This window comes from Arachis ipaensis, chromosome B06, assembly GCF_000816755.2.
Source record: "Arachis ipaensis cultivar K30076 chromosome B06, Araip1.1, whole genome shotgun sequence".
In the NCBI taxonomy this organism is placed as follows: domain Eukaryota; kingdom Viridiplantae; phylum Streptophyta; class Magnoliopsida; order Fabales; family Fabaceae; genus Arachis; species Arachis ipaensis.
In genome coordinates this window covers 70,174,225-70,201,532 of record NC_029790.2, presented here as the reverse complement: position 1 = coordinate 70,201,532, position 27,308 = coordinate 70,174,225, and the positions used below count along the sequence as shown (strand labels likewise).

General features: G+C 36.5%; 1 protein-coding gene across 1 annotated transcript; it reads right to left on the bottom strand.

Moving 5' to 3' along the window:
• LOC110263353 lies at nucleotides 24,547-26,099 on the bottom strand. Its single transcript, XM_021104520.1, has 3 exons — nucleotides 25,973-26,099; nucleotides 25,519-25,869; nucleotides 24,547-24,654 (listed from the first exon to the last, which is right to left on the bottom strand). The coding sequence occupies exons 1-3, from the start codon at nucleotides 26,036-26,038 to the stop codon at nucleotides 24,574-24,576; spliced, it is 498 nt and encodes a 165-aa protein (XP_020960179.1). The 5' UTR covers nucleotides 26,039-26,099; the 3' UTR covers nucleotides 24,547-24,573.

Here is a 27,308-nt window from a genome sequence, read left to right as displayed (position 1 = left end):
TGTGAACATGTTTATATTCTTATTTTGTGCATTCCCTTTTGAATTGAACTAGCAACCACCATATCACTGATTTTCAAATTGATTTCTAACTTTAACTTGTTTAACCAACTAACTTCTTTTGGTTTTCAACCTAACTCTTTTATCATTATTTTGGATATGGTGTTTCCTAAGCTTAGTAAACAAGTAATGTACAAAATGTGGTTTGAATTCTTGGTTTGAAGTTGATTTGAATTTTGAATTCTGTTGCTTGCATTCCAAGAAATCTCCCTTCTTTGATTCACTTCATGAATATGCTTTGTTTTGAGTGCTTTGTATTTACTTGGCTATATGCTTATATTGTATCATCTCTATTTTACAGGATGTCGGACAAAGGAAAGGCTATAGCCACTACTTCCAAAAAGAGGAAGCGCTCTAAGACCTCTACCCCCTCTCCCTATGCAAATTATGCTAAGAATCTGCTGAATAAGGTGGATAGGGAAAACCAGTTGCTGCCACCCACTGACCCAATCAAATTCCGAAACCTCTACTGTGAGCTTCACTTCACCGACTTCCGAAAGAAAAATCTGAACATTGAGAAGAAACTGCTTCTTTCCAATGATGTGAGGCGTGCCATTAACACCCGAATTCTGGAGTTAGGATTGGATTTTGTTGATAGAGACTTGGGGAGGGTGAACACTTCATGGTTGAGAGAATTTTATTGCAACTTCTTCCAAGCCAATATTGATTTAGTGCAGCAACGGGGTAGAAAGATTATGATCACTGAGGATGCTATTGGAGATGCACTGCTTTGCCACCATCGTCCTGACGAGACCTGCGCCTATAGGCAGGCAGAGGTAGCTATCCTCTCTATGACTTTTGACTATGAGGCACTTAAGCGCGTGATTGCCACACTAGACGCTCCCTGGGTGATGGATTCGAACAACAAGAAGCCTAAGGGGATGCGCTTTGCTTATCTGACGAGGGAGGCCAAGACCTGGCAGCATATCTTCGCCCACTATATTTTTCTCACCACTCACTTCTCAGAGATTCCGATGGATATGCTGGTTCTGATTGGGTGTGTGATGGAAGGGAAGGAGATAAACTTCCCTCGACTGGTCAGGCATAGTATGTGGAAAACTCATATTCGCGGCTTGCTACCCTTCCTTACACTAGTCACCAGCATGATTGAGCTGGCAGGTGTCCCGTGGGAGGATGATGATGTGACACCACCACCTCCAGATGAAGATGACAAGGAGACCACCATTCCATGGGGTAGGTGGGTGCAGGAGAAACCCCCACCCAAACGCCGTTCCCGAGCCAGAGCAGTGGAGGAGGCAGCCTAACCCTCATCGTCAGCAGCAGTCGTAGGACCCCCTTCTACTTCAGCAGCCGCAACATTCTTACCACCACCACCACCAGTACCTGAGCCGAGTTATCTGTTGGTGCAGCACCTTCTTCGCTTCATGGAGCGCTTCGAGTGTCGTGTCATGCGATGTCTCGATCGCATCGATCAGGTGTTTGTATCATAGGGCATCGAGCTACCGCCGCTCCCAGACTCTCCCGCTTCCGACGAGCAGGATCAGGAGGAGGAGCTGGCTGAGGAGCCGATTCATCAGGATGCACCTCCAGAGACACAGGCCGCCACTGAGGTCCAGCAGCCTCCTAAAGATCCACAGCCATATCCAGAGCCGCAGCCAGTCCCAGTCCCACAGCCTGAGCCTGAGGAGCCCGGCGCGATTGTTGATCCCCATCTCGAGCTTCAGCAGTAGCATCGAGGACGATGCTTGATTCTAAAGTGTGGGGAAGTCACCGTTCGTGACCAGTGTTTACATTTATGTGGTGAACTTTCGGACATCTATTTCTATTTTCTGCTACTTTATTTCATTTTGCACTTTATCTTTTAGATCATTCACGTTGATACTGAATTCAAACACAACTAAAAGGTTTAGTGTGATGCAACACACAAACAAAACAAAGTAAATTATCCAAAAGGAAGCATTCCAAGTGTAACCAACCAAAACACATCATTGCAGAGTTATCCAAACTTAGAGAAACAAGATAACTAATCCAAAAGGTAACTAATCCAAAAGTATAATGCCCTGTTACATAAAAAGCTCCCATTATGAAGATGCACCTTGCATTGGATCAACTGGTACATTGGTTGCTGGTGGAGTACTAGACGGTTGGGACACCATTCTTTTGGTTGCAAGCTTTAAGGGCCTTGCATTATGTTGCACTACACTAGTTTCCATCTATAAAAAGTGTGAAGTTAGTGAAATTTGAAAAAAAATAAATTGGCATAGTGGTTAAATATAAGGAATAATTTAAAATATACCATTACATGTAGAGAGTCTTCATTCTGAGACACCCTCGGTTGGCTCATGCCAAGTTCAACCTTAGCTTGGCCATCATGCTGAATTTCTTGGTGTGCACCAACTTGAGATGGTACATCAGCAGGTGGAATAGCATGGGTAGGGTTCACAACTGGAGCAGCAACGATATGAACAGCAGGGTTGGAATTACCACCTTTAGCAGCAGCAGTCGCAGCTGCTATAGTAGCTGCTATTTCTTCAGCCTTATTTTTTGGGTAGTTTCTCTTGGTGTGGGCTTTTTCCCCACAATAGCAACAAGAACCTTATTTATAAATCCTCTTCATCTTAGTATTTTTCTTGTTGCTTCCATTAGGGTCTTCGCTAGCATCCTTTTTATGTTTTTTTTTGTTCTTCTGGCATCTTTTTAAATTTCGGAGCTTGTGGTCTATTTTATGGAGACTTATCCTACATTACTTGGCCAGGAATAGGATTTAAATGGAATGCATATGTGTCGTTATATGCATTCATTGTCAACCACTTGTGGCAAAATTCATTAGGACGATTTCCGACCCTAGTCAACGCAGCACAAACATGGACATAAGGCATCCCTACAAATAGAATTACAATAGATACTACTAGCAATAATTAAATATATTTGTATCAGAAAACCAAATCATGGTATCATATAAGATGAATCTTAATCATGCAATAAAAAAGAATTCATTAACTACCACTTAGTTGCCAAAAACCACATGAACATACCCTCTCTCCCAAATCAACTGCCGTATTGGTTGGGTGGCCAATGACTTCAAACTTTTCATAGTTTTTGTCTCTGGACCATACAGGGTTCCAACTCTTTGATTCCTTCCTTATCTTCTGCAACCTATTACGCTACATTGGGGGTAAAATTTCAATGCGGCTCCTAAGTTTCACCTTATTCCTTGCAATTGTCCTCATAGCATACATTCTAACTTCTTCCAATAGTGTGATGATGGATTTGGCTCTGGCCTCCTTAATCTGTGAGTTAAAAACCTCAGACATTGTTGTAAATATTGTCCATCTTGGGTACATTACTGAAAAAGGCTCTACTCCATGCATCCTTTGGCCACTTGCTCAAGTATGACCATGCCTCTTCATTGTGCCTCTTAATTCTTCTCATTCCCTCAATCCACCCTTGTGTTGTTGACCTTACACATTCCCACGATAATACTCTAAGTTAATTATCCTTCCATTGCTTGTTTAAATTTTTTCACAGATGCCATACACAAAATCTGTGATGGGCATTTGGAATGACTTCTCGAAGTGCTGGAATCAGCTCCTGTGCAAAGTTAAACAAAAAAAATCACAAATGTAGTTACTCTCGAGCCTCATAAAGGTCCCTGAATTAATTTAAGTGAACTTAAACTGGTCCCTGAATTAATTTTAATGAACTCAAAATGGTCCCCGAAAGCAACCTAACACAACCACGATGATAAAATAAGAGTCAATAACAATCAGTTCCGACATTAGAGAATCAATAACAAGGCCAATCCACCACTAAGTATGGTTAAACATAACATTATTAAACATGATTAAAATAGTATATTTTTTCAATATCTAATTCAATTAGTGAGACATAACATGATTAAACATTTTCCTTTATCAATATCTAATTCAATTAGTAAGACATAACATGATTAAACATTACCTTTTGCATATCAGAAATGCAGGACCACCCAGGTTGGTAATCACCAAGATCTTCAAGTAGCAACTTCAAGAACCATTTTCAATTCTCTTTGTTCTCTGCACTAACAATTGTTTAGGCTATGAAATAAATTTGGTTGTTCGCATCTTGTCCGATGGCTGATAAGATTTATCCACCAAAGCGTGTCTTTAAAAAAAGCTCTATCCAGCCCTATAAGGGGTATACACCCAGCCTTAAATCCTCTCTTACATCCATCTAAACATATATACATCTCTTCAAAAATAGGAGCTTCATCAGGGTTTGGTTGAGGGATAACTCCAATTTTAATTGTGGACCTAAGGTTGCTCTTAAGAAGGGTTAGACCGTAGTCTCTAACCATATTGTATTGAGTAGCTGCATCTCCGTATACTATGTGCTTTGCATCTCCTAAAGCACTTGTAAGAGAAGATTTATTAAGATCCAAGTCACATTTGCTCTTGAAGTAAGCAAGAGCTTTAGAGTGCTTTAGATTAGGAAACATCCTTAACTTCTTCACCAGCTTACATGCTAACTATCTTCTATTTGCCAACCTATTTTTGCACTCCCTTGCATATGTATGATCATTATTAAAGGTTTTTATCTGCCAGCAAACTCCCTCACTATCCTTTGAGGCATAAACCACTCAGTCACAATCTTTGGTCTTGCACAAGGCTCTACACCTAACATTATCATTATTCTTATACCAAATCCTCCTAACTTCCTGGATACAATACTCCTGGATAGCCTCTCTAAATTCCTGATTTGTGTTAAATTTCATACCAACTTCAAGTTGTAGCTCTCCAAATCTAGCTCCTTCGTTTAACACAGGAAATACATCATCAAATTTCACCTCAGATAGCTCGTCTTCAGAGGCTGGAGGTGTCTTCATTTTTTCGAATGCCAGGAATCTCCTCCATTCGAATCATCATGATACTTATCATGAGTATCATACGCTATGACCGCATCATGCATTGCATCAGACTCTCCCACCACTAAACCATCATAATCTAACAAAATCTTTCTCTTCTCTTTACTCAGATGGTCATGTGAAGTATGCTTTGATTTGAATTCTGATGAAGGAAAAGCGTCGGTTAGAATTTTCACAAAAATAATCTCGTCGAAGTATAGATCTAAACTGACAAACAGCCCTTAATCAAAGTTTAATTTGTTTGTCACTTAATCAAACCAATAAAAACTAAGAGTATTTAAGCCTCGAATCACCTCTCAAAGGAATTGCAGGGAAGTGTGCATATTATTGGTTATGAGGTATTTTTGAGGATTTTGGTTGATGGACAAGAAAATTAAACTAACAACAAAGAAATTATAAATTCTAAAAGTCACTCATGGCAAGGATCAAGAGTCAAGGTTTTCCATCTTATATCATTGACCATAACATGGTAATTACAAAGGATTAATTCCACTTGGTTTTCCTCTAACGTCGGAGGGTGAAGTCAAGTGGACATAGTTGATCCTAAAACCAACTAACAACCCTATATTACCAATGATACTGGACATCAATGATCTCAAGGGACCTAAGTTCTCAATCACAATCCAAGAGTATAAAAATTTACTCTAAAACCCAACCAAGCATTTTATCAAACACTTGGAAGGCATAAAAGAAAAATATGGTAAAATTGCAAGAATGATAAAATCTAAAACTAACAAATGCAAGAACTTAATAATCAACGATTAAAGAAAGCAATAATAACATGAAATCATAAATTGCATTAAAGAAATCAAAACTAACAAGAGTTCATAAACATAAAGGCAACAAAGTAAAGAAAATAGCAAGTAAGACTAAAGGAACAAAGATGTAAGAATAATAAATTGTAAAGGAAATTAAATCAAAGCAACAATTAAACCTAAATCTAAGAGAAATTTAACCTAATTCTATCCTAATTCTAGAGAGAAGAAAGAGCTTCTCTCTCTGAAATATGACCTAAAGCATGTTTCTAATCTATCCTAATTGCTCTCCCTTTGTTCCTTTTTGAATTTGGCCTCAAATACTTTAGAATTGAGTTAGATTTGGGCCTCAAATACTTTAAGTTGGTCACGTGCTGCTTGTTACGCGTATGTGTGGGTCATGCGTATGCATCGCATGACAAAATTTCAGGTCACGCGTACGCGGAACTAGGCAGATTTCCAAACTTTATTTCTTCATGAATTCCCCACTTTTACATGTTTTTTTGTTATTCCTTCAATCCAATATTTGCCTTCTAAACCTGAAATCACTTCATCAAATACATCAAGGCATGGAATGCAATTAAAGTGAATTAAATTTAGCAAATTAAGGGCCTAAAAAGCATGTTTTCACTCTTAAGCACAAATTAGGCAAAATTCACAAAACCATGCTATTTCATTGAATAAATGTGAGATAAGTTGATAAAATCCACCAAATTCAATACAAGATAAACCATAAAATTGTGGTTTATTAATCTCCTCACACTTAAACAATAGCATATCCTCATGCTAAACTCAAGAAAGACAAGAAAGGGGGTATGAACATTTATTTAATGCAAACTATCTAAATGCAATCTATCTAAATGCACATAACTATTTGGTCAAAATGAATCAATTTTCAAGAATACATATATGACATAAGGGCTAAAGCAAGCACAATCAAGTCAAATTATAAACTTGTAAGATAAGAAATAATAATAGGTGGAAACATAGAATTGAGCAATCGAACCCCTCACCGAATGTGTATACACTCTAGTCGCTCAAGTGTTTAGGGTTGATTCACTCAATTCTCCTCTAATAATGCTTTCCAAGATTTACTTTTCATCTAACAATCAACAATTATTCAATGCATGCATACAAGTATCATGAGGACTTTTCCAAAGGTTGTAATGGGGTTAGGGTCAAGGTAAGGATATATATGGCTAAATGAGCTTGAAATTTGAATCTTTGATTAACTTCAACTCTCACCTAACACATATAACAACCTATACAATTCAAAGCAAACCTAACTACCAATTCTTCACTTTTTCACACACTCATACATTCTTTTCATTTCATATCACATATGCATTTTCATTATTACTTTACTTTGGGGCATTTTGTCCCGTTTTTTTATTGCTTTTTTTTCTTTTTCTTTATTTTTCTTTTTCTTCTCTTTTTTTTTTAAATTTTCTTTCTCTCTTTTATTTTATTTTCAAAATAAAGTATATACAAGAGTATTAATGCATATGGTTTAAATATCTAATGCAGGAGTATGTATCCAATTTCCAAGATCTTCAAAAAATAAAAAATACACTTTTATATCAACCAATATTCCCAAATTCCAAGCTTCCCCATACTTAAATGATACACACTCTCACTAGTCTAAGCTAATCAAATATCTAAATTGATACGTGGTAAAGAGGGCATTTTCATCATCTTAGAGCTAAGGGACGGAATGACAATCTTGTCATATTCAAGAATCTAAATTCTAGAAGAATTGTGTCATGCCAGTCTTGGACATCAAGAAGACCAAGAGTTCGCCTCAAAAACAGTGGTGCTGAAAGGGCAATAATTCATAAGGCCCATTGGGCTAAAGCAAGACAACAAAAAGCCCAATAAAGCTTTTCAAATTCAATAGGAGACAATTTTTATTAATTTTCGAATTTTAGTCATTTATTTTTAATTTGTTTTACTGTTAGAGTTTGTTGGATGATTTGATTTACTTTTGATTTGCTTAGTAGTATTTCTAGGAATTTTAAATTTAAATCAAATCTGATCTAATCTAATAAGATCAAATCTGATTTAAATTAGTTATCATATCTTTAGGATTTTAAAATTTAAATCAAATCTGATCTAATCTAATAAGATCAAATCTGATTTAAATTAGTTGTCTTATCTTTTAGTTAGTTTGTTAGGTGCCTATTTAAACACCTTCTGGTAAGATAATTTAGATAACTTTGATGAATAAAATTTTCTTAGTGCTTTATGCACGTTTTTTAAGTGTGATTAAGTCAGGTGAGTGATTTGCTTCGCTGATTGCATCGAGAAGATTGAGTGATTCAATTTTCATCCCTCTGATCTAGGTTGTCAAGGACAAGTTCTTTAAAGGTCTAGTAGGGAATCCTTTCTGGTGACCTAGGTTGCTAAGAACAGGTTTCTTAGAGGTCTAGTAGGAAAAAATCCTTTATCTATCTTTTTTTTTTATTTTCTTATCATAAATTAAGGACATTTATTATTTTTCACTTAAGGGTAGTGATGTGCTAAAATTAAAAACAAAAGGGAATTAAAATAGGCTCAAAGTTGGCTAACAATTGTGGATAAAAAGTTAAGGCCATTTGGGTAAGTGAGCTCAAATAAAATAAAAGCCTCAATCATATAAAGGCATTCATACACAAAATAATGGACATAAAGAATCAAACAAATCAAAGAGTACAATCATAGAAAGAGAATAATACACACAAGAATGAAAATAGTGGTTATATGATGCAACCACACAATCAGGCTCAAAACTCACATGGTTGCGTGTTCTTAGTTCAAAAACCATGTTCCACAATATATAATTCAAGCAAGTTCAATGAAAAATATTTACTGAAATCCATTGGGATGCCCTATAGATAAATTTCTTGGAAAATTTTATTATTTTGACTAAGCTTATTATATATATGCAAACCAAGAAAATGCAACTAAGAATTCTAAAAGACATAGTAATAAAAGAAAAATTAAAATGTGAAAGTGTTTGGATTAGAATTTTTCATCAAAAAATCGGTCGATTGGTCGGACGACCTCCCCACACTTAAAAGTTTGCACCGTCCTCGGTGCATTCAAAGATGAGCAAAGGGGGGTACGACAACTTCACGAATTGCCACCTTCAGCTGGTGGATCAATCGGATGCTGCATGTTCTTTCTTCTACTTCTGTTTTCTTTTGCTTATGATAGGTTATCCTAAAAGATAGAAAACAGGATATAGTAAGATGAGTAAATGCAAAAACAAGGAAGAATAGATTGTTGGAGTGAGGTGATGATCACTAAAATGAAGTGAGTGAATTAATGCGTGACATTGATGAAAATAAGTGTTTGAATTCCAAGATTGCACGCGGATTAGAACTTACATACTAGCATTAAAGGCTATGTCACAAGTACACCAAAGAAGTATGCACTTCACTCATTCTAGTTTGTTTGAGATACTTTAAAGAAACTTGTGGGTTAAGATAAATAAACAAGTAATCAAGAAGCATGAAAGCATTCAAGCAAGAATCAAGTGATTATGAAATGGATAATGAATGGAAATTGGTTGCTGTGCAAGGAAAATTCAACGAACCAAATGAAATATGGAACTCACACATCAATCAACGACATACTTTGAAGTTTAGTTCACATCAACTAATTGACATGAAGTTTGAAACATGGTTGCTATGCAACTTAGGAAAAGAGAGATATAAGATGAGATCCATCACATAGCAAGCATGGTCCATAAAGCTTAAAAAGCTCAAAAAATGTCACTAGGAAAGCTTACGATCCAATTTCACAATTCCTCAATTTCAACGCATCAAGTGGGCGACGTAAATAAATATCATTTATAAATGAGCATCACCTAATAAAAAATGCATTGAATATATACAATTGCCTAATAATAGATAGTGAATTCAAATTACATGGTGGCTATCTTCAACATGCAATTTAGAAATCCAAAAATATTCTTGAAGGAAATGTCATAAGTACTTGGTATGCACTAATATCAAACAAGAAAAAATCAATACCAAGCAACAAATTACAACCTCAATTACAACCCAACAATGAATATCAACAATAATGATGCTAAAATAGCAACATGTCAGTAATCAGCAAATTGATCATGGAATTTTGTATCACTACAATCTTCCTTCGGCAAGTATACCGAATTGTCGTCAAGTAAAAACACACAAAGAGTGAGGTCAAATCCCACAGAGATTAACGGATTAAGCAATCAATAGTTGATTGATTATTCTAGTTAGACAAGCATATTTGATTGATAAGTGACAAGAAATGTAAATGACATGAAAGTAAAGAAAGAAACAAAGTGCAAGAAAGTAAATGACAAGAAAAGTAAAGTACAAGAAAGTAAAGTGCAAGAGAGTAAATGACTATAAAATAAATGTAAGAAAGAAGGATAACATAAGCATTGGGATAGAGAGATATTGAATTCTTCGGATCAATTGCTTTCATCTCATCTTCAATCATGCAACTTATTAATCTCTTGGCAATCATGAGTGATTGAATCCCAATTCCTTGGCAATTCAATCTCTCTAATCTTGAACAATTGCCAATTCCTTGATCTAACTACTGATGAGAAGAGATGAAGCTTGGTCAATGATTATACCACACACTTTCATTGATCCAAATATTGGTTGAATTACATGTCACTATATCTGACAAACCCCAAACCTAATCCAATGTGAGAAAGATTTCAAGTATGGTTCTATGATTCCTTTTACAAGGCAATCAAAAACCCAAGTACATTCAACCTCTTTCCGAAGATAATTGAATTCTTGAATGAAGAACGAAATCTTTCTAGTAAATCAAAGAGAGATGAAGAGAAGAAGAAGAATAAAAATAATTTAATCCATTGAAAAACAATAGAGCTCTCTTTCCTAATGGAAAGAGTTAGTGATTCATAAATAAAATATTTACAAGTAAGAAAGAAAAGAGAAAGAGAATTGTGAGTGAGAGGGTCCGAAGACCCTTCTAGGAGTCTACCCCGCAATTAATAGATCCCCCCTCTCGCGTTGTGTGAAACTAAAGCCTATATATATGCTAGCCTAAATTAAATATTGAAATAAAATTAAAAATAAATTACAATCAAATGAAAATTAACTATTCTAGATGATTCTTGTGGCCTTCATTGGTTGAGATTTATCGGCTTTGCTTGCTTGAGGTTGGATTGACCTCGAAGTAATTAAATTGAACAAAAACCAAGCTCCAGGGGTTACTTGGGCATTATTGGCACCAATGCCTTTAGTTTCCAGCATTGCCAACGTTGATAACGCTCCACCATATGTGCGTGCACACCCTTGATCATGCGTGCACATCCTTCTAAATTTTGCTTCTTGTGCGTACGCATGCCAGCGAAATCTCCTATTGTGTGTACGCACACTAGGTCGTGCGTACGCACAATAGCCAATTCTTCCAATCTCAGCTTTATGCACTATCGAAGACGTTATTGGGGCAGCGTTAGCATTATTAACTCTGAAGCATGCCCACCCTGGCATTATCGCCGGCGTTATTGGCGTCGGTAACGCTAGAAAGGGTGCATGTCTCAACCTTGGCGTTACTGGCCTTGGCGTTAGCGTTACTAACGCTTCCTTAGGCATGTTACTAAGCTAACGTTAGCATTGCCAACACCTTCATAGTTCCTTTTTTTTCCCTGAGAGTTGAGTTGAGTGCACCAAAGATGGCGTTATTGCCAGCGTTACCAGCGTTAGTAACGCCTTTGGTTCCTTGAAAGCTGGCGTTATTGAGTGTTTATGGGACTTAAGGATGTCTATTGTTTGAGCTTCGATTTCATGTCCACTATAGACTATTATATATCGTTGGAAAGCTCTGAATGTTAGCTTTCTAACGCAACTAGAAGCACCTCAATTGGGCCTCTTTAGCTCAAGTTATGCTCCTTTGATAAGGACACGGTCAGGCTGCCAGGGTCGCTGGCATTATTGATGGCGTTAACAATGTTGCCAACGCTGGGATCTGACGTTAGTGGCGTTAACAATGCCAAATTCTGAAGTTCAAACTTAATGTGCACCCCATACTATTATATATTATTGGAAAGTCTTGGATGTCTACTTTCCAATACTTTTGAAAGCGCATCATTTAAAGCTCTACCGTTTAAGTTATACTGCATAGCAGGTGGAAAGGTCAGCTGGCCTTACTACAGGTTGATACTGTCTTCATCTTTGCACTTTTAGGATAGATTTTCTCCCTCAAATTTAGAGTCCACCATGTAGTGCCATATATGCTTGGAAAGCTCTTGATTACTACTTTCCAACGCCACCAGAATCACCTCATTTGGAGCTTTGTAGCTCCAGTTATCCGTGATGGAGTATGAGGGGTCAAGGTTGCAAATCTGAAGCCGAAGAAGGAGTTTCCAACTTTGAGTTGCTAACTCCAACATCCTATGTCCTGCTCCATGCTCTGTTCTTTCTATCTTTTGAGCTTGTTTTGTGCTTTTTGCTTCTTTTTCCACCATTTTCTACAAAATTAATCAATTCAAAGTGATCAAAGCAATATATGACTTAAGCACAAAAATATTCAATAATTAAGCATTATTAATTAAATTTTTATATGAAAAAGCTTAGAAAAACACAACATGATGCGCAGTCATCACAAATCAAATCAATAATCCAACACTAATCCACTAAAATAGAAAATTAAACTAACTAACAAATAACTAACTAACTAAGTAAAGGCAAGAAAATACCTAACAATGGTAACTCAATTCATTCATCAACTATATATACAAGGGAGTGGAAAGAGGTTACCATGGTGGGGTATCTCCCACCTAGCACTTTTATTTTAAGTCCTTAAGTTAGACATTTGGTGAGCTCCTTGTCATGGTGGCTTGTGCTTGTATTCATCTTTGAACTTCTACCAATGCTTGGATCTCCATTGGTGTTACCAGAATTTCCAACCAAATGCACCAAGTCTTGATGAAGTTCCACAAAGGTACGGAGCTCCCAAAATGATCTTCTTGTATGACGGGATCCCAAACCTTATTTTTGCACCCATCTTCTAATTGATCATTATAATTCCAATTGAGTGATAAGTGATGTGAGAATTATTGTTAATCTAGAATTTCACAAAAATATGGAATCTCGTTGCAAGCATAGTCTAGACCAACAATTAACTCTCAATCAAAGTTTAAATTTCAAAGGTTGTCACAATTAACACAAAATAACTGGGAGTTTTAAGTCCCGGGTCATTCTCCCTAGGAATTTCAATAAAGTGTCCTATTATTGGCTATGGAGGAAACAAGCAGGGGGGGGTTTGATGGCAATTGACAATAAATTTAAAAGGCAAGAAATTAAATAAGCATGGAAGGAATTAAACTCAAAGCAATAAATCAAAAATGGAATTTAAGTGGCAAAATAGACTCTTGGCAAGGGTTGGAGAATTGTGGATTCCTATCCTAGTCATGGACCACAAACATGGTAATTGCGCAGAATTAATCCAAATTAGTCTAACCTAACATCGAGGATAAGTCAAAAGGGCATAATTGATCTCAATCCATAAGTCCTAGTCAACTTACTAATTAACTTAGTGAAAGACTAGCGTCAATTGAAACCAAACAAACTAACGATCCTAACACAATGTGGAATGGACATCCATGACTCAAGTTCACCTAATTACCCAATTCCTAACCAAGAGTGTGAAAAACTATACAAAAGCTAAAAGATACATTTTATCGAACACCTAGCATGCATAAAAGGAAAAATATCATAAATTGTAATAAAAATAAAATCTATACTACCAATTGCAACAAAATGATAATAAGAACTCAAATAGCATCAAAGAAACATAAAACATTAAAATTGTATTAATGAAACCGTAATTGACAAGAGTATTCATAAACTAAAAATGACAAAATTGAGAAAATAACAAAAGAAATTAAGAAGATCAAGACAAGAAAACATAGAAACAAAAATGAAACTACATTAAAACAAAAATTAAAATCTGAAATTAAAAAGAAACTAAGACAAAATCCTAAATTCTAGAGAGAAACGGGAGCTTCTCACTCTAGACAAGTAAGCTAAAATATGTAAAAACCTAAACAGAAATTGCATCCCCCTTCATCCCTCTTTAATTTGGCTTGAAATAGCTTCAGAAAAATGAGTTAGCTTGGGCTTCAAAAGCCCAAAAATTTCTGCCAGTTGCAATTAATGAGGTCACGTGGCAGGACTTGTGCGTACGCACACTTGCTGATTTTCTTCGTGTGCGTACGCACAAGTGCGTTTGTACGAACACCCAAACTCCATGTTCAATATAGACATATGAATATCATTTTGAAGGCCTGGATGTTGGCTTTCTAATGCCACCAGAACCGCCTCATTTGGACCTTTGTAGCTCAAGTTATGATCAATTAAGTATCAAGAGGTCAGGATTGACAGCTTTACAAATCCTTCATTTCTTGAATTCTCCTATTTTTCATGCTTTCCTTCCTCACTTCTTCAATCTATATTTGCCTTCAAAACCTTAAATCACTCAACAAATACATCAAGGCATCAAATGGAATTAAAGTGAATAAAATTTAGAAATTTTAGGGCCTAAAAAGCATGTTTTCACTTTTAAGCACAATTTAGGAAGAGATCATGAAACTATGCTATTTCAATGAATAAATGCAAGAAAAGTCAATGAAATCCACCCAATTAGAGCAAATAAATACTATGAAATGTGGATTCATCATATCCCCACACTTAAACAATAGCATGTCCTCATGCTATACCAAAGAAAGACAAGAAGGGGAATCAACAATTATTGAATGCAACTATTCTACCTTATACTATCTACCTATATGCATTTGCTTAGTCCAAGTAATCAATTTCCAAGAAAGCATCTATATCAAGCAAGGGCTAAGATAATCATATCCAAATCACATTCTCAATTGAATTGATTCATATAAAACAATTTAATAAACTTGCAAGATAACAATGATCATAGGTGAAAATATGGAGTTGAGTAATTGAACCCTCACCGGATGTGTATATGCACTCTACTAGCTCAAGTGTGTAGGGTCAATCCACTCAATTATGCACTGGGTCATCCAAGTAATACCTGTGCGAGTCATGGTCGATCCCACGAGGATTGTGGTTTGAAGCAAGCTATGGTCATCTTGCAGGTCTTAGTCAGGTGGAATCAGAAGGTTATTGAGCAATTAATAGTAATGTTGTATACGGAGTTGTAAGAGTAATGTGTGAAAGGAATATTATAACAGAGTGCTAATACTTTAAAGATAGAGTTGAGAGTTAGAGTTGCTTTGTCTTTCTGAATCAACTCTGGTATTACTGCTCCTTGCTTATGAGTGATGTCTTCAACGGCAGGCTGTATGTGATTGACACTGGTTTGAGCAGCTGCCAATACTCCTCCAGATCTGAACCCCAGGTTTAGTGTGAATCGATCTCTACTTGAGGGTGAAGTGCGTACAGTCCATTCTCCTTCATGATCCTACTCAAAATGCCACAGACAAGGTCGGATCTTCCGGATAAGAGAATGCTACATCTTTTGGTTCTAGCCTCTACCATAGAGATCCTAATCTCCCCAGAAATTGGCTGAACTGATGTCTCGAGAAGTTCCCAATGAAGTCGTGGATTAGCCATCTGAGAGATCTATATTCAAGCTGTTGTTCGTCCTTGTCTGGTGAAAGACGCATTCTGACCCAAGTAGATGCGGGTATTTGTCAGGCACATTCGTCATAATGTGATGAACAGAGCTAATTGGTTAGATCATCCTACTCACCATAATGAAGTACGAATATACATCTTAGAATTAATCAAACATGGATTGATGAGGAACAATTGTACTTTTCTTAATTCATAGGACTCAGCATGGCTCCTACCATCAACCTAGGAGGTTTAGAAACTCATACTGAGGTAAGATACAATGACAAACGTGTATGATGGTAAAAATGATGTGAAAGTGTTCGAATAACATGAATTAAATCCCTTAAATACTAAACTAATGATTAGTAAGGGTAAAACAGTCTTTTTAGTGCTAAAATCCACTTCTAGGGCCCACTTGATGAGTGTTTGGGCTGAGCTTGATGAGATCTACGTGCTATGAGGTCTCTTGGATGTGGAACACCAGCTAGGGAGTCCTTTCTGGGCGTTTGGACATCGGGCTCTGCTCCTTGGGCGTTGGACGCCAAAAAGGGGGTAGGAAGCTGGCGTTGGATGCCAGTTTTGGGCCTTCTACTCCGAAATAACCTATGGACTATTATACATTGCTGGAAAAATCTGGAAGTCAGATTTTGATAGCCATTGAGAATGCTCAATTTGGACTTCTGTACCTCCAGAAAATCTCTTCTGAGTGCAAGGAGGTCAGATTTGGACAGCATCTGCAGTGTTTTCTCTGTCTCTGAATCAGACTTTTGCTCCAGCTCTTCAAATTCAGCCAGAAAATACTTGAAGTGGTATAAAAATACAAAAAATCAAAGTGGAATCCAAAAATGTGAATTTAACACTAAAACCTTTAAAAACTTAATAAAAAACTAAATAAAACCTATTAAAAACTACATGAAAACTATGCGAAAAAGCGTATAAAATATCCGCTCATCACAACACCAAACTTAAACAGTTGCTTGTCCCTAAGCAACTTAAAAATAAAATAAGATGAAAAGAAGATTCGGATGCAATAAATTTCTAAGTTTCCAATGAAGCTCAGTTTCAATTAGATGAACGGGACTTAGTAGCTTTTTGCTTCTGAATAGTCTTGGCATCTCACTATCCATTGAAAATCAGAATGACTGGCATCTTTAGGAACTTAGAGTCCAGATGATATTGTTGATTCTCCTAGTTAAGCTCTTTTCGATTCTTGAACACAGCATTCTGAGTCTTGGCCGTGACCCTAAGCACTCTGTTTTCCAGTATTACCACCGGATATATTCATGCCATAGACACTTTAACTGGTTGAACCTTTTCAGATTGTGACTCAGCTTTGCTAAAGTCCCAAGATAGAGGTGTCCAGAGTGCTTAAGCATACTCTTTTTGCTTTAGATAATGACTTTAACTGCTCAGTCTCAAGCTTTTCACTTGACACCTTCACGCCACAAGCACATGGTTAGGGACAGCTCGGTTGAGCCACTTAGGCCAAGATTTTATTTTTTTAGGCCCTCCTATCCACTGATGCTCAAAGACTTGAGACCCTTTTATACCGTTGCCTTTTGGTTTAAAGGGTTGTTGGCTTTTTCAATCTGCCATCTTTTTCCTGCATTTTTAGGCAGTAATGGATTTTTCTGCTATTTTTATTATTTTTCTTTTTCTTTTCACATTTTTTCTTTCTTTTTCGTATGCATATAATTTTTTTTATTTTGCAACATGCTTTTTTCTGTTTCTTTTTGCTGCTTTTTCTTGTGTAAGACCCAGAACTTTTGAAAAAGGGCTATCATGAGCTAAATTCAAATTCAATATTTTTGTAGCTTTAATTTCAGAAATTTATTTATTAAAGATAAATAAAGAAAGTTTTAATTAATTGAATTTGAAATCAAGATTATTATCCAATTTTACAATTATTGAATTATTTTCTATATTTAAATTATAAAGTTGGTAGTTATGAAATAATAAGAATTTTATATGATTTGGACTAAATAATTAATATTTTAAAATATTAATACTGTTGTTTTAGAAAATAAAGAAATTAGGTATATTATTTCTAATTTTTGGATTTGAACATTTTATTGAAAATAATTTGTAAAATTGATGAACAAATAGTATTTTTATACATTATTATTGTTGGATTAAAATTTATTTCTAATTACTAAATTATTCTTATTTTTATTTGAAATTACAAACTACCCTTAACCCTAATTTTACTCAAAACCCTAATCCCCTCTAACCCTAACAGCCACCGAAACCCTCCCCCAAAAACCCAGCAGTAGCAACGTTGTAACAAGAAAGAAAAAAAAGAAGCAGAATGGGTTAGGAGGAAAACAGGAAGAAGGAGAGGGAAGAGAGGAGGATCGGCGCCGGCGAGGAGCTTACTATCGCCGTCGCCGCATTATCGTTGGGTCATGGACGGAGGCCATGCCTTGAGCTGTCGCCGTCGATCCACCACGAGCCGCCATCGCAAGCCAGGTCTGAGGCGAGTGAGAGGAAGCCGCGAGGCAGAAGGGAAGGAGAGGCGAAGGACCGTGCCAGCGTTGCGCCTCACCACCGTGCCGCGCTCTACTATCGCTGCCGTCACGCCTGGTCACTGTCGGGCTCGCCATCGAAGACGCCGCATGTGCTGTCAGATCCGTCACACTCTGCTGCCATGAGGTAATTGCCGCTATGGGTCCATTGCCGTCGAGCTCGAAGGAGAAAGGGAGAACGACGATGGGATTGAGAGAGACAGAGATGGTGTGATGCAAGGAAGGAGGTGAGCCGTTTGCGTTGCCGTTCGCGCCACCGTTGCTGAGCCGTAGCGCCACCGCTGCTGGGCCTCTCACTGCTGTATGTCTCAATCCAAAGAAGAGAGAGATGACTTGTGACTCAGGGATGCACAGAGGAAGAAAAATGCTGTTGTCTGCCACTACCATTGCTGGAGGCTGCGTCGCTGTGCCTCTGGTTGCCGGGAAATGGCGTTGTTGCTGTAGGAAGTCGCCATCGGAGATGCTGCTCCATTTTGTCATTCTTCTTCATCACAGTAAGTTTCCTGTGCTCTGAAGCTCATACCGTAATCGTTATAGTTATCTGCGGTTAAGGATTCGGATGAATAAATGTTGTAAGGTTAATTTTATAGGGTTGCATGTCAAAAATTGAGGTTGTTGCTAAGCCACTTGAGCTTCTAGCCACTGTCGGAGCTGCTGCTGGTTAAGTTCGGGGTGGCTGCTGCACCATCCCTTTTATTCCAGTATGTGTCTCTATCTCAGAATCCTCGCCTTTTGTTTTCCGTTGTGTGTTTTAAGATTTTTTTTCGTGATATTAATGTTTTAGGAATTAGAAATCGAGTTTGTTTGTGGCGTTTGAAGCTGATCTGCTTTTGAGAGAGCAAGTGGAGCCGAGGTTTTGGTTGTCGTCAATTCGGGTTGAGGCAAAAAGAACTCTGTGAGGTGTTTGGGCTGTGGTTTTGCGTATTGAGGTAGGGGCCTTTTTAGAAGACCACATTCTATGAATTAGAATTATTATATATGGATATTGACATGAGAAAATGTATCTTTGAGTGATTGTATAAGTCTTATGTAATTGTTGGTTGTCTTGGATGAATATGAATTCTGGATTGGCTGGGTTATTGTTCGGTTTCTTGAAACAGACAGTTCTTGAAATGCTTTTTTAAAGTTAATTTGTAAAAGATTTGAAATCGAGATTATCCTGTTAGAAATTGATTTGATTTGATTTGGTGTTCTTGAAATCTGAACATGAAGCACCTTTGGAAACAGCTTGATTTTGAATTGATTTGGTTTTGAACCCCTTGAAGAGGGTTGCGGAATGATTTGGTTGGGACCCGAAAAAGGTGGCAAAGTTCAAGTTTTAGGGGAGGTGCTGTTGAAATTTCTATAAAATCTGGGACTTTAATTGGAAATGTTATTCGGAAAATATTGAATTTAAGGCCTTTAACTATTTCACTTGGAGAATTGTGAATTTAAGACTTTTATTTTCTTCACTTGAATTATTTATGAAAGTGTTAAAATTATGTTTTAAAAAGAATCTTGGAAAAGAGGATTATGCCTTAGCTGTGTTTCCTAGGAAAAGCACTATATTTTTGGGTGCAAGTCATTTGGAAGAGAATTATGTTTTTAAGGCTGTTTAAGTGGTGGAAAGAGTTCAGGTTTCCTTGGATTTGACTTAAACACGGTTTATGTTGTTTGAACTTGACTTAAAGGTTTCAATTATAGAAGTTTTAGTGACTTGGAAAGAACTTGGATTTTGATTTACGAATTTCAATTTTCGACATTTTAGGGAAGGTTTAAAGTATTCTTTGAGTTTTGGTTTAGCAAAACTAAAATGATTTCCGAGTCGTTAGAAGCGCTTCAAATTTTAACATATGGGGTGGAAATTGGTTTTAGTGTAGACCAAAGAAAAGTCTTTAAAAATGTGGTTGGAGTAATTGATTACACGGCTCATCTTCGCTTAGATTCTATTCTTATTACTCAAATCAGCAAACCAAGGTTTTAAAGATTTTGAATGAATTTGAGGAAATGAGTTATGTTATTCTGCCCTAAAGACTTGAGACTCTACCGAGGAACTTTTGTTACAAAATCCTGTTTTTGGATGGATGATTTTGAATATTTCAGAAGAGATCTTTAATTTCCCATGGTTTTGGAAGTTGCGGAAAGAGGATGCCGAGGGTGGCCTTGTTTTGAAAATGGAACCTACTTTGAGTAAAAGTGGCTTATGAGCCTGAAATGATTTGAGGAATGGGAATTTTAAAGCCAAGGCTGAAAAGAACTGATTTTTTATTTCAAAGTGAAGTGAACTGAGAAAAAGTGATTTATGGCTTGAATGATGATTTTATGAGTTTGATGATGTTGGATGGTGGAAGTGCTATTATGTTATGAGCCGGAATGGCTATGTATGATAATGAATTATGATTGATTGCGGAATATGTTATGAGCCGGATGGCTGACTATGAATCATGAATTTAAGCTGAATGGCTGAGATGAATGTTGATTTATGGCTGAGAATAAACGCATATATGCTAAGTTATTAATATTGTGATTGTTGCACTTTCCTATCTGAGATACGAGTTTCCTTGGGTGAAAGCAGTGGCTACCCACCACGTGCTCCAGGTGGAGGCTCGATACTCTGCTGACCCTATGTCGTAAGTGTGGCCGGACACTGTGAAAGTTTTGGATGAGCGCCCCCGTGAATATACACCAGTGAGGGTGTTGGATGTGAATTATGATTATGATTGTGCGTAACTTGAGTTGGGGATGCACGACAGAGGGACAGTCTAATGGTTAGCTACCAGGACTTGTCGGGTTGGTTTTATAGCCCATAGATGAGACTCATCAAGCACTAGGATAGGCATTCATCATATGCATCTAGGTGACATTGTTTGAGTGTGCATATTGTACTTGGTTAATTGTTCTAGTTGAAGTAATTGTTTGTTTGTGCTTGAACTTTCCTACTTGTGTTTACGACTGGGATTCTATTGGAACGCGGTGATTGGTTGTTGTTTGGACTATTTGGGCCTAAGGCCGTGGTTGATCATGAGGTGGGCTGAAGGCCATGTTTGGTTGATGTTTCTGGTTTAGAAAAGTACGAAAACTAATCTGGTTCAACTTGGATAAACCTTTTGAAAGGATTTTGAATTTTTAAGAAATGAACAGTTTCCTCTTTCAGTAAAGATTTCAGATTTTTCTTTAATATAAACCTTTGCTTTTGAAAAGATGCATAAGACGGTTATTAATCACTGTAACGATTTTATCTCGCGTATCCTATTATAGTAATTCTACAACCCTATAGTGAGAACCCTTTCGAGGATGATGTTCTCACTCCCCTACAGGTCTTTTCTTTTTCAGGTTACGGACAACGAAGTTCAGAAGAACTTATTTCTTTTCTGTTAGACGATATTTCTGTATTGTTTTAGTATTTATGTTTCCATCGCTTTTGACTTTGCAAGTTTTCTAAGAGGGATAGGATTTTGATATGGGATGCTTGTAAATTAATATGTATGTATACGTATATATATACAAAACTCACTGTATTTCCTGTGAGTATTGTAATTTATATTGTAAGTATGAATGTATGTTTTCGAAAAATTCGGTCTAAGTTTTAAACAGGCTCATATCTTAGTATTAAATAATATAAGAGTCGTCGTAATACCTGAGCTATTAGAGTGGTGTAGCCGGAAGCGTGACATTTTGATAGTTAGAGTGTTACATCTTGCTTCAAGAATCAATTTTTAAATTTTTCAGATTAACAATAATATTTTTCCTTTTTCTTCATTCTTTCAAGAGCCAGCATCATAAAATTCAACTTCAAATATGCACTGTTTATTCATGCATTCAGAAACTAAAGCAATGCCACCACATCAAAATAATTTAACTATTCTTTATTAGAAAAATCGAAAATTTATGCATCTTTATTTCTTCTAAAAAAATCTATTATTTTATTCATGTTTAATGATGATAAGAGGAATAATTTATAGCTAATTGGAAAAATAAAAATTAATTAATTACTACTAATGCTTATGTAATCCTAAAAATTAAAAGACATAAAATAAAAATAAAAATAAAGACTTAATTACTACTAGTGATCATGCAACTCTAAATTTGGATGGAATTACTTGAGACAAAAAAAATAAGAATTAGAATAGCCACAGAGTTGAAACTCAACAACCTTCAACTTGAAGGATGTTGGGCTCTTCAGGATAAGGGGCGTTGGTTTCTTCAGGCTGTGGGGCACATGGCTCTTCAACCTGAGGGGCATATGATTCTTCAGCTTGAGGGGCCCTGGGCTCTTCAGGAGAGAGCTTCTGGCACTTCAGCTCCTTAAGCTCACGCCCCTGCTTCTCCTGCTCTTTGATTAGTTTGAAAATCATGCTAGTCTGATCTTTCTGCTCCTCTCTGAGCTGATCCTCCAGCATGCTCTGTAAGTGAATTACAGATGCCTTCAACTGTTCCCAGTACTCCATTGGAGGGATCTCTTAGGAAAGCTTGGGTTCCTTCCTCTTTAGGTTATCATATTCTATCTTGGAGCTCTCCATCACCTGCTTGGTGATTAGTTTTTCCACTAGAATAAAGTGGTCTGATGGGATTAAATCTTTAGCCTCTTGGCATAGGCAGAAGATGAGATTTGGATAAGCCTACATGGCCCTAGTGGAATCCCTATTTGATAACTTGTAAATCTTACGGGGGATTAATTGGTGGACTTCCACCTCATTCTCCATCATGATGCAGTGAATCATTACTGCTCTTTCAATATTGACTTTAGAGCGGTTACTTGTAGGGAGTATAGAATGCACAATGAAGTCTAGCAACAGGCTTTAGGTTTGCCCTTTTCAGCTGGCATGGCTCCCCTTTTTCCATTGGGTTCTGGGCAGGCATATGTTCTCTAGGACTTGATCTAGCTTTCGGTTGGCTACAACCCTCCTGTTGTATGACTCACGGTCATCCCTTTACAGAGGTAGTTTGAAGACCTCTCTCACCCTGTCTAGGTGAAAGTATATGATCTTCCCTCTGACCATGGTACAAAAAGTATGGATGGTTGTTCCATCTTTCTTTTGCTTATCTATCATCCACAGATTTGCATAGAATTCCCGGATTATGTTGTATCCAACATTTAATTCTGGATTACTTAGAATCTCCCAGCCTCTCCTTCGAATCTGCTCTTGGATCTCTGAGTATTCTTCTTCTCCAAGGTTGAATCCCACTTCAGGGATTACTGGCCTTTTGCTCATTATCTTATGATAATATTCCTCATGTTGCTTGGTGAAGAATCGAACAGGTTTGAAAACAACTGTTGAGTTGTCTTCTTTCTTGTTCTTTGGGGCGGTCTTGCCACTTCTTGGAGCCATGGGATTGAATTCTTGATGAGATAACAGAAGTCCTGCCACACCAAACTCCATGCTGTCATGCTGGCGTTTAAACGCCCAGAATACTAGCATTTTGGCATTTAACGCCAGAGTAGTCCCCCTTGTGGGGCGTTAAACGCCCAGCCAGGGCCTCCTGGCTGGCGTTTAAACGCCAGGCTTGTGCTCCCTTCAGGGCGTTAAATGCCCAGCCAGGACCTCCTGGCTGGCGTTTAACGCTAGGCATGCTGTCTCCATGGGCGTTTAAACGCTCAACACCCTACTCTTTCTGGCATTTAAACGGCAGGAAGCTCCTTACTCCAGGGTATTCTGTTTGCTGTTCTGCATTATTCTGTCTCTGTTTAAGCACTGTACAAGATCATTAACACTAAAACTAACTTAAAATATAATTAAAAAGAAATTAAAAAGAAAATTAATTAAAACGGAAACAACTAGAAAATAAAGTATGAGTGATTATTGTGTTGCCTCCCAACAAGCGCTTCTTTAATGTCTTTAGCTGGACTTCACTATACTTAACTTAGTAGCAGTGTTGAGCCTCCTGGCTCTATATCTCCTTCAAGGTAATGCTTAACCCTCTGTCCATTGACAGTGAACCTGGTTTCAGGATCTTTTCCTTGAAGTTCTATGTCACTACAAAAAAAAAGGTTAAAATGGCGGTTTTTTATGGGAATTACGGCGGTTATAACCGCCATTATGACAAAAAACGGCGCTTCCAAGAAACGTTGGTATTCTGGGCGCCATTCTGGTTATTACGGCAGTTTTCTGAAAATTTCCGTAATAACCAGTGGATAATACAGCGGTTTTTTGGCGGTAATAATGGCGGTTTTAACTGCCATTTTAACAAAATAAAATGGCGATTAGTTGTTGTTTAAAATGGCAGTTTGTAACTGCTGTTTTTACCTGGGTTTAATGGCATCCTTCTCGTTAAAAATGGTGTTTATAACCACCGTTTTTACTGGGTTTAATGGCATCATTCTCGTTAAAAATGGTATTTATAACCGCCATTTTTACCTGTATTTAGTGGCATCCTTTTCCTTTAAAATGGCATTTCTAAACGCCATTTTTACCAGGGTTTAATGGCATCCGTTTCGTTTAAAATGGCATTTTTTAACTACCATTTTTACCAGGATATAATGGCACCATTTTTGTTTAAAATGGCGTTTTTAGTCGTCGTTTTTACCTAATTACAATTTTAGACTTTTTAAAATGAGATTGAAACTATGTATTTAAAGTGACATTTTTAGAGCTCAAATTTTAAAGTCTCATAATAACCAAAAAGCATAACCTTAAATCAAATATCATAACAAGATTTTTAATTCATACATAGTCTCCGAAAATAAAAATTCATAATCCAAAAACAAAGTATCAAAGATAACATTTTTCAATAATTTGTCTTAACATATATCTATAATACTTAATACATAAAATTTTTATTATACAAGATCATGCTTCTTTGTTGCTCGCTCCAAAAGACCTACTTCCTAACTCTCTTGGTGATGGAATTTCACTCTCTTGATCCAATCCCTACAACAAAAATATAATTATGAGCACAATAAAAAAGGATATAAAACTGAATCTGAAACTATTAATATGAAATTATTCAATCAAAAATGAAAACTCACATACACTAACTATTTGCACAACAAATCCTCTGTTTTCTGGGAATTAGGAAAAGAAAACTCACAGTAATTTAACTCTATTTCAACCATCGATCTCTCTTTGTTTTGTCAAATAAATATCCGTGTAGCTACCCTCCAAATTATATCTTATCTTAAAACTGCCATATACCACATGCACAATCACCACCACCATTTCCACTCGATATATATATATATATATATACACACACACACACACACACACAATCACACAAACTGCATTTTTATACAGTACTACTTGAATTCAGAGCTACTACTTCATTCTACTCTTTATCATAATCATAATGGCCAAGTTAAGTGCTAGAAGCATGAAGAAGAGTGCTACTAGTAACAGTTTCAGGTTTATGGTGGAGAAACTAATTCATAAGAGTTTGTTAATGGGGAGCAACAACAACAATAATGTTACTGTAATATAAAACAACATGTGTACTACTTACGCTGTGTGTTACTAGTTACTACTTCAATCTAATTTTGGTTATTATAATATTAACTTAGCTTCTTTAAAATTTTTCTTAGCTTTCTTGCTTGCACCTTTTAATTTGTTATATGTATATCAATTTTTCATAGGAATCAATTAGTCTTTTTCATAGGAATCAATTGTTGGTAGGCTTTTAATTAACAAAGTTAAAGCTAGCTTCCAAAGTCAAATTTTAAAATTGACCCAAATTCCCTTAAGAGTCCAAATATTACACATAGAATAAGGTATTAAGAACATAAATTATATTTGTACCTGTGAAATTTGTTGAGTAGGGAACATTCCAGCCAATTCTACTAGAATTTTACCTCCTTTCTTAGAAGCAATATAGGAGACTAGTGCTTGCAATTGCGCTTTAACAGTATCCAACTCTTCTTGCACATTTGGACCACAAGTAGATGATGTGCCAGCATCATTTGAAGAACCTAAATTCATCTGACTAATTCTTGTAGTGTTGTTCTTGAAAGAAACTATTGGAACAGCTCCCATGCCTAAACCTCGAACACAACCAGGGTGCTCTTTCCCAAGAACTACTCCAAGAGCATCAAGAGGAGAATTAACGGTTGATTCCACCACTTGTTGACTGCTATATGCTTCAATCTTCTCCTATATATATAAAAAGAAAGAGAAAGAATCAAACATAATATTATCTTATAAAAAAGAAAGAAGAAGAAATACAAACAAGTTACTTATTGCAGTTTAGTCTTACCGCTATTTCTTTAGCCTTTTCATTAACATAACTTCCATCTATTTTCTTGTGAGTGATGTCCCACATTTGAACCCTACTAACTTCTTTTCCCGTCTCTTCCGTCTAAAATTCAAGAAAAGTAGAAAGACTCAATGAAGAAATATATCATTTAAGAAAAGATATGCATAAAATTAAGTAACTAAACATAAATGACTCCTATGCTATATAAAAAATAATAATGGTAGCAAGAATAGTGATGATGATGAAGTGGTGAGTGATAGTAATATCGTAACAATAACAGTTCTCATGAAAAATAGTCACTATCATGGGAAAATTGGTCAATATCATGCATTGGAGAATAGCAGTACTGAGCCAATTCAAACAAAACCATAGAAATGATTACCAATTTAGCCCTTCTTCTTGCAAGTGATTTAGCACTTGTAGTATGAAGAATTATTTATTTTTGCCGAATTTCTTGATTCCTCTTACAAAGGTTCTGCAAGATAAATTTGGACACAATTAAATAGAGTCAAACATGCATTGAACATATAACATGCATTCAACATATCGCTGGTTCATTACCAACTCTATATAAAATAAAAGACGAGCAGGCAGCAAACTATGAATAAAGGCTTTTTATTACCAACTCTATATAAAGGCCTTTCACAACATTCCATATTTACAGCAGCAAACTATATAAGGCTTTTTAGTGGGACAACATTTAACTAGAAAATTAAGTACTTACATGAGTTTCAGGCTTCAAACGATATTCTACGAATAAAGCCCATTGATCAAGAGTAATATCTTCTGGTGTATTATTTATGATCTCAGTTTTACTCAACCTCGGATCATAAAACTCATTTCAAAGCTTTATCCTATGTTCCCTCCATTTTTTGCCAAGCGATTGGAGCAGAAATCGTTTGCCCAAGCTATCACACACTTTGAAGCAAAATCGAGCCTTTAATATGGAAAAAAGAATATATATTAACTAACAAATATAACTAAATAATGACAAAGAAATAAGCTTTAGAGTTTAAGTAATCTTCTTACTTGGAAAAAAATATTCCATTGATTTTCAAAAAGGCTCTCTGGAATGTCTGACCAGTTATCAAAACTGATTGGAAATGCTACACAATCAGTGGCCAATTGCCCACAAACTCCAGCAAGGAGTCCGACTGCTTCTCCTATTGCTGCATGTTGTCTATTAAAATTGACAACTATGCGCAAACCTTCTGGTAAATTATGCACATCCTTCACTAATAAATGAAGGCATGTACTATCTTCATATTCATCTAAAATAGATAAATAAATATAAATAAATGAGTAATTAAGCAAATAAAGAATAAAACATATGATG

Coding starts and splice junctions, on each gene's coding strand:
- LOC110263353 (XM_021104520.1), bottom strand. CDS start 26,038: ATGTGGGACATCACTCACAAGAAAATAGATGGAAGTTATGTTAATGAA. Junction 25,870..25,972: donor AAAAGGCTAAAGAAATAGCG/GTAAGACTAAAC, acceptor TTATATATATAG/GAGAAGATTGAAGCATATAG. Junction 24,655..25,518: donor CTACTCAACAAATTTCACAG/GTACAAATATAA, acceptor TTTTTGTTGTAG/GGATTGGATCAAGAGAGTGA.